We start from the raw sequence: 9656 nt of genomic DNA on the forward strand, positions 1-9656 counted from the left end.
TACAGTATATTAAAAAGATTGTATACCATGACCAAGTGGGATTTATCCTAGAAATGCAAGGGTGGTCAACATAAGAGAGTCGAATCACATAATATACCACTTAAATAGAAAAAAAAAAAATCCCCACATGATCATCTCCGTTGAAACAAAAAAAGATATTTGATAAAACCTGATACCCTTTAAAAAAACACTGATAAAATCAGGCACAGAAAGGAACTTCCTTACCATGATAATCAGAATTTATGAAAATCCCACGACTAATGTCATACTCAATAGTAAAAGACTGAAAACTGTCACTGAGAAGATCAGAAACAAGACAAGCATGCCCGTTTTCAGCACTGTTATTCAAATTAAGCCAGAGCAATTAGACCAGAAAAAGAAATACATGATAACCATATAGGAGAAAAGAAGATAAAGTATTTCTATTTGTAGACGAAATGATCCTATGGATAGAAATTTCAAAAGAATCCACAAAAAAGCTACTAGAGTGAATAAATAAGTTCAGCAAAGTTGCAGGTGACAAAATCAACACACACGTATCAGTTATATTTCTGTATACCAGCAATGAACAATCTGAAAAAGGAAAGAAAACAACTCCATTTACAATAGCATATAAAAGAGTGAAATACCTAGGAATAAAATGAACCAAGGAGGAGAAAAACTTACATACCTAAAACTAAAAAATATTCCTAAAAGAAGTTAAAGACCAAAATAAATATAAGGCCATTATGTGTTTATAGAATGGAAACTAAATATTGTAAAGATGGCAATACCCTCAAAGCAACCTATAGATTCAGTAAAAATATCAATGTGAAAATTCCGAAGACTTTTTTGTTTAAGTGGAAAAGCTGACTCTAAAATTGACATGGAATGGAAAATGACTCAGAATAACAAAAACAATCTTGAAGCAGAAGAACAAAGTTGGAGCATATACACTTAATGATTTCAAAACATGCTACAAAACTACTATAATCAAAATTCTGCAGTACTTGATGAAATACAGAGGTCCAGTTTCATTCTTCTGTTTCCCAGCACAGCTCAAAATAAATTATAAATACTATGAAACTACTAGGAAAAAAAAATAGGAGAAATACTTCAGGATATTGGTCTGGGCAAAGATTTTATGGATAAGACCTAAAAAGCACAGGCAAAATAGCAAAAATAGACAAATGGGATTATATCAAACTAAAAAGCTTCCACACAGCAAAAGAAACAATCAGAGAATGAAAAGACAATCTACAGAATGGGAGAAAATATTTGCAAACTGTTCATTCAACAAGGGATTAATATCCAGAATATATAGTTATGTATTGTTTAACCATGGGGATACATTCTGAGAAATGTGTCCCTAGGCATTTCCATCATTGTGAGACTATCACAGACTCAGATTTTCTTAATCTCTTCTAAAAGTAAAAGAGCAAAAAAGCTCTTCTACTTAGAAGAAAAGTACTACTAACAAATACCTAGATGGTATAGCCTACTACATACGTAAGCTATGTAGTATAGCCTATTGCTCCTAGGCTGCAAACCTGTATAGAATGTTATTGTATTGAATAATACAGGCAATTGTAAGACAATGGTAAGTATTCATGTATCTAATCATATAAAAGGTACAGAAAAAATTTGGTATTATATTCTTATGGGACAACTCTCATACATGCAGTCCATTATGTACTGAAACGCTGTGTGGTACATGACTATACAAGGAACTCAAACAACTAAACAACAAAAACACAAATACTTCAATTTAAAAATTGGCAAATAATCAGAACAGGCCTTTCTCAAAAGAAGACAGACAAATGGCCAAAACGTATATGACAAAACACTCAACATCACTAATCATCAGGGAAACGGAAATCAAAACCGCAAAGAGATATCATTTCACCCCAGTTAGAATGGCTATTGTCAAAAAGACAAAAAGAAAAATGCTGGTAAGGATGCAGAGAAAATGGAACTCTTACACACTGTTGGTGGGAATGTAAATTAGTATAGCCACTATGGGAAACAGCATGGAGATTTCTCAATAAACTAATAATAGAGCTACCATATGATCCAGTTATCTTACTGCTGGGTATATATCAAAAAGAAAGGATATCAATATGTCGAAGATATATCTGCACTCTCATGTTTATTGCAGCACTATTCACAATAGTCAAGATATGAAATCAGTATAAGTACCCATCAACAGACGCAGGGATTAAAAAATGTGTTCAGCCATAAAAATGAAAGAAATCTTGTCATTGATGGAAACATGGATGAACCTGGAGGACACTATATGAAATAAGCCAGGCACAGAAAGATAAATACCACATTATCATTCATATGTGGAAGCTAAAAAAGCTTATCTCACAGAAGCAGAGCGTAGAATAGTGGTTACTATTAGGCTGGTGCAAAAGTAATTGTGTTTTTTTTTTTTTTTTTCATTAAAAGTTAAGAGAAGATAGGGAAGGGAGTGGAGAGGGAAAGGTTGGTTAACAGACACAAAATTACAGCAAGATAGGAGGAATAAGTTCTAATATTCTATTGCACTGTAGGGTGACTATAGTTAAGAATAATGTATTGGGTATTTTCAAACAGCTAGAAAAGATTTTGAATGCTCCCAAAACAAAGAAATGATAAATGTTTGAGGTGATAGATACACTAATTACTCTGATGTTTAAAACTATACAACTTTTAGAAGAAAACATAGGGGTAAGTCTCTTGTGACCTTGAATTTGGCAATGAATTCTTAGATATGACACCAAAAGCGCCAGCAACAAGAGAAAAAAATAGATGAATTGAGCTTCTTTGAAATTAAAATCTTTTGCACATCAAAGGACATCGTTAAAAGTGAAAAAACCTACAGAACAGGAGAAAATATTTGCTAATCACATAGCTAATAAGGGGCATGTATGTATATACTTGAAAACTCCTACAATGCCAAAAAACACAATTAAAAATGGGCAAAGAACTTAAATACACATTACTCAAAAAAATACATGCAAATGGCCAATAAGCATATAAAAAGATGCTCAACATCATAAGACTTTCAGTAAATGCAAATTAAAACCACAATGATATACCACTTTACACCTACTAAGATGGCTATTTTTAAAATAATGGAAAATAATAAGGATGTGGATACATTGGAAACCTTGCATTTTGCTGACGGGAATGTAAAATGGTACAGGCACTGTGGAAAACAGCTTGGCAATTCCTCAAAAAGCTAAACATCTTATACAACCCAGCAATTCCACAACTAGGTATATACCCAAAAGAATTTAAATCAGGGACTCAAACAGATATTTGTACTCCAATGTTCACTGCAGCAATATTCATAACCACCAAAAGATGGAAACAAGTGAAGTGCCCATCAACAGATGACACCTCATGAACAATGTAGGAGGTGACTTTGTATCCCACAATTCCCATCCAAGTAGAGACTATCAACTTTGCACTTTAATACACACCCCACACTCACCCTTCTCTTTAGCTGATGTTGGAAAATTCCATAGCCATCAACTGATTAAGTATGTGCTCCACATGGCATTTGAGACACAGAATTATTTCCAAAGGGTCTGGTCCAATTGTATTTTGATGATCTCCAACACTGAGAGTAGTACCCACAGCTGGTATTACAGGCTACAGGAATTCTGTGGATTAAAAAATGTTATAAAGAACTTCAAAAATCATCTAAATTGAAGTTTCACAATGCAAAAAAAACTAGCTTCCTTGTTTCTCTTAATGCACAAGTGTAGCTAATTGTGCTTCATTTAAACTTTTAGATGTACCACAATAGATTCACACCTGATCCTAGTAGAAATTAAACTAGGTATAGCTATTAAAAGTAGGGATCCATTACACCATATTGAGATTTTCTGGTTTAGAACTTCCCTAAAAGTTAGGAGCGGAAGGTCAACAGAAAGATCACCATTTGTATACTTACCCTAATATCTGTATTTCCCAATTCTGGGCAGTAAATTAACAGTAAAAGAGGCATGGGGTAGAAGATGCAGAGGTGTCCCCAAAATCCTAAACTATACTCTGTCATTCGATTCCACAAACCACCTGCAGAGAAGCTAGCCTTTGTTAAGAATAAACAGGACAAGCTTAGTATAGACAACATAGCTTCAACTGTATAAACTATGCAAATAGACAGAATAATGGGTTTTATGGGAATTCATTTCTTCCTAACTACATACTTCTAAAGGAATTTGGTATCCTGTGGCTATGTCATACATAGACCTGAGCTCTGACCAAAAAGAATCAGCACAAACAAGGGGGCTGCTACCAACTGTGGCACAAATCACCAAGTCCAAAGCATTGGCCCAAAAACAAAGGCAAGGAGTCAACAGTTACCAGGATGAGATAGATGAGATTATCTATGAAGCAGTTTCAATGGGTAATCCCCAGAAACACTCTCTTCTGCGACTCAGGACTTCATGGGGAGAGAATCTCAGATGCAGCAGTAAATCTAATACCCCTGGATAGGGAGAGAGCTGTTGAGGGCACAGTGGGGCTGGGTCCCTTCAGAACCACACTTCCTGTGCAGCTGTCCATGGCTTACTGAACAGGGGTGAGAACCAGGAATCCTCTTGGGGTCAAACAGCTTCAAGGCATCCTGATGAGACATTTTATGTGAAAAGCTGAGCACAAGTTCTGGAACTGAGACTACAATGAAAGCATCTGTGTTCCCTTCCTCCTTCCTCCCTTTCCCAGGGCTGCCCAGATAGGGCTTCATTCCTCATTTGAAGCCCTATCAGTAGAAGCCTACAAGATAGCTAATAGCACAGTCCTGTCTTCTTGCATAGAGTGATTCTACTCCTTGAACATGTTGAAACTAAATAATCAATGCGAACTTGTTTTGTTTGTGCCCTCCTACAGACACGCAGGCAGTGTTCTTCACCATCTTTATGCTGTCTGTGCTTTATCCCCCGCAGACTAGATTTCAACTGAAAAACTAGGACAATATTTTCACCAGTTTTAGCATGCAACTTTATTAACAACATGGAAATAAAATCTCAAAAGAATACACTTATATCAATTTAAAGCACAGAAGTATAAGCTTAGGATGAATAGATTCATTATCAGGTCATGTTGCAGAAATACTAAAAATAATCTCCATTTATATTATATAGCACAATAAAAATCAGCACGTTTCAGGAACTCGAGATTAATTGGTATTCTCCCTCAATCAACATGGAAGACATAAGTATTGAATTTATAATTATAATATGCATTGTTTCCGTATTGCAACTCCAAAAAACTATTTGAGGCTTTATAAAAACAGAGGGGTATTCAGAGTTTGAGTATTAATCGTATGACTTTATCTCTCACTTCAGGATCACTGTGTTCTGCTAAGTCTTGGAGTTTCTGACCAAACTGTTTTGCTTCCTGGAATATTGAAATAAGCTCAGATTTAGTGAACTTTTCTTTGGTAAATAACTTTGCCTTTGTTTTGAACTGAAAGTTTATATTCTCAAATATTTCAATAATATTAAGAATATTGGCCTTTGACTCATTCTTGTTAAAGGGTGCAACCAATGATGACAGTACTTTGGCACTGACCAATTCTCTTGTATTGGCTTGATTTTTAGACAAACACAAAAACACTTTTAAAACATAAAACTTGGTTTTGACACTTCCCTTGTTTAACAAGGTGAGGAAATCTGGTATATAACTGGTAATCACATAGTGATCTTCAAATTTTACACTCAAGTGCCCTAATAATTTCAGTCCAGTCAGTTGCACAGGGGAGTTCAAGGGGCAAGAGACTATGTCCTTACAAACTTGGTGTATATATGACTCTTCTGCTTTTGGTTCTTTGGAAGACTCAGAGCTGTCATCCACCGTACTTAAAGCTCTAGGGTGTTCTTTAACATTGGGATTATTGACCAAGTTTTCAATCATAACAGTAATACCTACATCATGAATTATATCTTGTGTAAATGGATAAGCAGGACTGATGCCCATTATCATGGTAGCTATTTGATGAATGAAAGGATCCTTAGTTAACTTAAGGAGGGCAACAAGTTTATCAAACTCTTTAGGCTCCAAACTAAATGCATGTGATTTGCAGCGGCAAGCCTTTGGATTGGGCCCATACTTTTCCCTTTGCTTAATCTGTTTTTTGATCTCGGCTAAGGTCTGGAAATAAGGCCCATGATAAGGTGGGATCTTGGTCAGAGGTCGAATCCCCAGAGGAGTTTCAATCAAGGTCTCAACCAGGGTCCAGTTTCCTTCTGGAGGCAAGGATTGCTCTCCTCCCTCAATTGGAACTAGGACAATATACCTGGCCCTTGACCATGCTATTGCCTTTTGTTTTATAGTAAGCATGGGTTTAGGTGTGGGTTTGGGCTTTTCCTGGATCTTAGGTAGGGGCTTATAAACTTGAGGAGAGGTCTCTTCTTCAGGCCAGAACCAGGACCCTACACTAGGTTCTTCTCCAGTCCAGAACCAGGAGCAGATATTTTCTTCATCCTCATCACTGGATTTCATCCCAATGCCAGCTTTGTCCCCAGCCTTGGCCTTGATGCTGGCCTCTTCCCTTCTGTCAGGTCTGGACCCAGTATTGGCCTTATCATGTGACTTGGTATAGGACCTGATATCTGCCTCACTGACAGCAACAACCTTGACTTCAGACTTTGTTACAGCACTGACCCTAGACATAGGCATGGCCTTTGACTTGGTTTGTGGCACTATACTATGTTCTGCCAGGGGTTTTGCCTTAGTCTCAACCACGACTCTAGTCTTAGTTGTATCTTCCATCCTGCTCTCTTCCCTTGTCACAGCCATAGTCACAGTGTAGGTCACCGTATGTGTCCTGGCCATTGCTCCGTCACCAGCTTTGGCCTGGGTCACTGATTCTGTTTTCAGTTTTGCCTCAGCCACTGACTTGGCCTGTGTTTCACCACTCACTCTAGCAGCAGCAGGACCTCTGACTCCATCTTTCAGGCCAGCCTCAGCCTTTTCTCTAGCCCTTGCTTCTGTCCCAGAGCCAGCCATGTTCCAAGTTTAAGGCAAGGACAAGTTATATACCCCCAACCCTGTCTCAGCCTTGACTGAAGGTCTGTCCCGGTTGGTGTTTTCATACAAAGTCCAGTAGTCACTCTGTCCCCTTTCCAACTACAGGCTCTGCCAGTGACATAGAAAACATGCAGAGGAAGCTCACTCAAGGTAGGGAAGGATGGCTGTGCATGGGCGCAGCCCTGTGGAGGGTGGTGGTCTTCAGCCACTCCAAGGCCACCAGATCTGCCACTGAAGTAGGACCTAGGGGTGGAGGAAGGAAATGGGGCTTTGAGTCTCTTCCAATTTTTTCTCCTCATGCTGATCAGCACAAGGAGACAGGAGAGTATGGAGATTCAGTGCTAGGTAAGAGAGGTAGATAACTAGCAAACTCTTTCTCCCTTCATTTCACCCACTCCCTATGCTTCCAAGCACTGTCAACCTTCTTTCCAGGCACCAAACAGGAGCACAAAGGAAAAGTGGATGAGAGCCTAAGGAATTCCTATAGTGGTTCTTGACCACTGCTGGAGCCAAGCAGCTCTCCACTACTACATCCTACAGGTCTACCCAGGCAATCCCCACACTCATACCAACCTGCACTGATCTCGAGTAACTTTCTCCTCCTTACCTTGCTTCCAATGGTGACAAGCCCTACAGCAGATCTACAGGCAGACCTATGAACAAATAAACAAACAGGAGAATATGGAAACTGATCTCCTGGTGACAGAGCTTGGTCTCTGGTCCCTATTCTTGCCTTTCCAGATACATTTTGTCTACTGTTTCCCTCCTAGTCCCCTTTCCCTGCACTGCTTTGTTTCAGGGCTACTCCTTCTTCTTCTCCCTATTGACAACCATCTTCCTCTTTCTTCAGTGATTGCCCTAGAACAGGTGTCCCCAAACTATGGCCCGCGGGCCGCATGCAGCCCCCTGAGGCCATTTATCTGGCCCTTGGCCGCACTTCAGGAAGGGGCACCTCTTTCATTGGTGGTCAGCGAGAGGAGCACAGTATGTGGCGGCCCTCCAATGGTCTGAGGGGCAGTGAACTGGCCCCCTGTGTAAAACGTATGGGGATACCTGCCCTAGAATATCCTTCATTCAGATTAGACTAGGGTTAAGCATGAGAGCAGGACGATCGAGTGGGAAGTGGGAAAGGCAGGTCTTAGTATTCTGTACCCCCAAAGCTTACCAAGACTCCCAACTAAATCAGCAGCAGCAGAGGGTGGGGCAGGTGGAAACAACTGGTAAAATGACAAAACAGAAGAGATGGAATTCTCTAGCTGAAGTTGCCACCCCCCCACCCCCGACCCCGTCCCTGTAGCTTTACACCAACCTTAACAGATACAGGGCAATTTTCTCTTCTTCGTAATTTCCTAGCTTTAAGTTGGGTGGTCATTTTACAAAACTTCACAACTGACAGTTCCACAGTCCTAGAGACAGATCTACTTACAGGGATTCACAAAAACAGAGACCAATAAATGAAGACACAGGAGACAGCTGAGGCTGAGTCTTTGGTAGAGACTAGCACCTAGAGCAGATTCTTTCTGAATACAGGTACCTGATCTGCAAACATTTTCTATCTCCCTTTTTTTCTCCCACTCCTAAATCTCCAAGCCCTCTGCTCTATTCTCAAAGTCTGACAATTCCTATACAGAGACAACTCAAACATCCCTACAAGGTAGTAGTAGTGGTGTTTGTAGGGATGAAATGACTAGACAAACCACGGAGGCTGGGAAAAAATGAAAAGTATTATTTCCATATTTCATCTGGGTTCCTATGTTTTCTCTCTCTCCCAAAGCCTAACATTTTCTGCAACATAATGGGGGTAAATGAGGACATGTTAGGAAAGCTGGCAGAGAGTTCTGGGGGCTCCCTTAGACTCCTGCCTACTCTAGTCTTAGCCATCTACCACTTCCAAGTACTGCCCACTCTAAAAACCAGGCCAATTTTCTTTCCGTTCTCCCCTCCCCTTGAGGTCTGCTGCCCTCTACAGATCTTTACGGAAACGTGGCGTGCTGAAAACTTAGGAACAGATCTACACATAAAAACGCGTGATACACACCCAAAGAGCAAATGAAAAGACAGAGAGAGAGACGTGGTTATTAATAGTCAGACCAATAACCAAGACATGAGACCCTTTTCGAATCCAGGGCCTTGATTATCAACCATTTACAACCTGTTTTTTATTCTCTCCCTCTCAGTGCTCCCCAGACAACTGTTCTCGCCTGTAGAAGTAGCCCCCTCTTCCTCTTATCTAGTGTACCTTTTCCCGACTAGAAGCTGCAACCTTTTTCTTCCCAAACATGGTCATGCACCGAGTGTATGGAAATCAAGCTAGCAAAAGGCAGATCATTTTTTATTGTTCTGTGCCATTCACATTACTCGTCTCTCTCTCCTTCTCACCTCCCGCCTCCCATGACCAGGTCGCGTTTCCACTGTTCACCTCCGATATCCACATCCACACCCCCCAAGTGATGCCCACCTTCTCACTGACCTTCTTCGCTTGGATCAGAGGGAGTTTTCTTATTTCCTTGCCTCTAGGTGCTGTGTCACACAGCAGCAGGGACTGACACTCAGACACAAGGACTCGAGTCAATGGCGGCGGCTGTGTTTGGAGGTTGATCCGGCACCGGGGACTCAAGACGGGATACCCGCTTTATCAGATTAAAGACTGT

The 9656-nt window shown here is 40.1% G+C and overlaps 2 protein-coding genes across 8 annotated transcripts in view; both read right to left on the reverse strand.

Annotated features, from left to right (window-relative positions):
• The window catches only part of GPRASP1 (G protein-coupled receptor associated sorting protein 1), a 42133-nt gene extending 32567 nt beyond the window's left edge, over positions 1-9566 (reverse strand). For 2 of the 3 annotated variants that reach the window (XM_039463960.2, XM_074392046.1), the window contains exons 1-2: positions 9476-9566; positions 3461-3632 (exon numbers count right to left, since the gene is read on the reverse strand). The gene's annotated coding sequence lies outside the window, so the exon portion shown is untranslated. Of the gene's footprint in view, positions 1-3460; positions 3633-9463 lie in introns of all 3 variants that reach the window. The other variant, XM_039463964.2, reaches the window with a different exon arrangement.
• On the reverse strand, positions 3640-9562 carry ARMCX5 (armadillo repeat containing X-linked 5). 5 transcript variants are annotated; one of them, XM_074392052.1, is made up of 4 exons: positions 8315-9457; positions 8171-8222; positions 7613-7658; positions 3640-7248 (listed from the first exon to the last, which is right to left on the reverse strand). In XM_074392052.1, exon 4 carries the CDS (start codon positions 6982-6984, stop codon positions 5278-5280), a length of 1707 nt encoding a protein of 568 aa, XP_074248153.1. In that variant the 5' UTR covers positions 6985-7248; positions 7613-7658; positions 8171-8222; positions 8315-9457; the 3' UTR covers positions 3640-5277. The 5 variants fall into 5 exon arrangements, with proteins under 5 accessions (XP_074248153.1, XP_010330517.1, XP_074248152.1 ...); XM_010332215.3 differs by lacking the exons at positions 8171-8222; positions 8315-9457 and adding an exon at positions 9476-9558; XM_074392051.1 differs by lacking the exons at positions 8171-8222; positions 8315-9457 and adding an exon at positions 9464-9538.
• Positions 9567-9656: the final 90 nt, after the last annotated feature.

The sequence above is a fragment of the Saimiri boliviensis genome, chromosome X, assembly GCF_048565385.1.
Source record: "Saimiri boliviensis isolate mSaiBol1 chromosome X, mSaiBol1.pri, whole genome shotgun sequence".
In the NCBI taxonomy this organism is placed as follows: Eukaryota; Metazoa; Chordata; class Mammalia; order Primates; family Cebidae; genus Saimiri; species Saimiri boliviensis.

Bases quoted from the DNA above. Each gene is read 5' to 3' on its own strand.
- ARMCX5 (XM_074392053.1), bottom strand. From the start codon at position 6,984: ATGGCTGGCTCTGGGACAGAAGCAAGGGCTAGAGAAAAGGCTGAGGCT.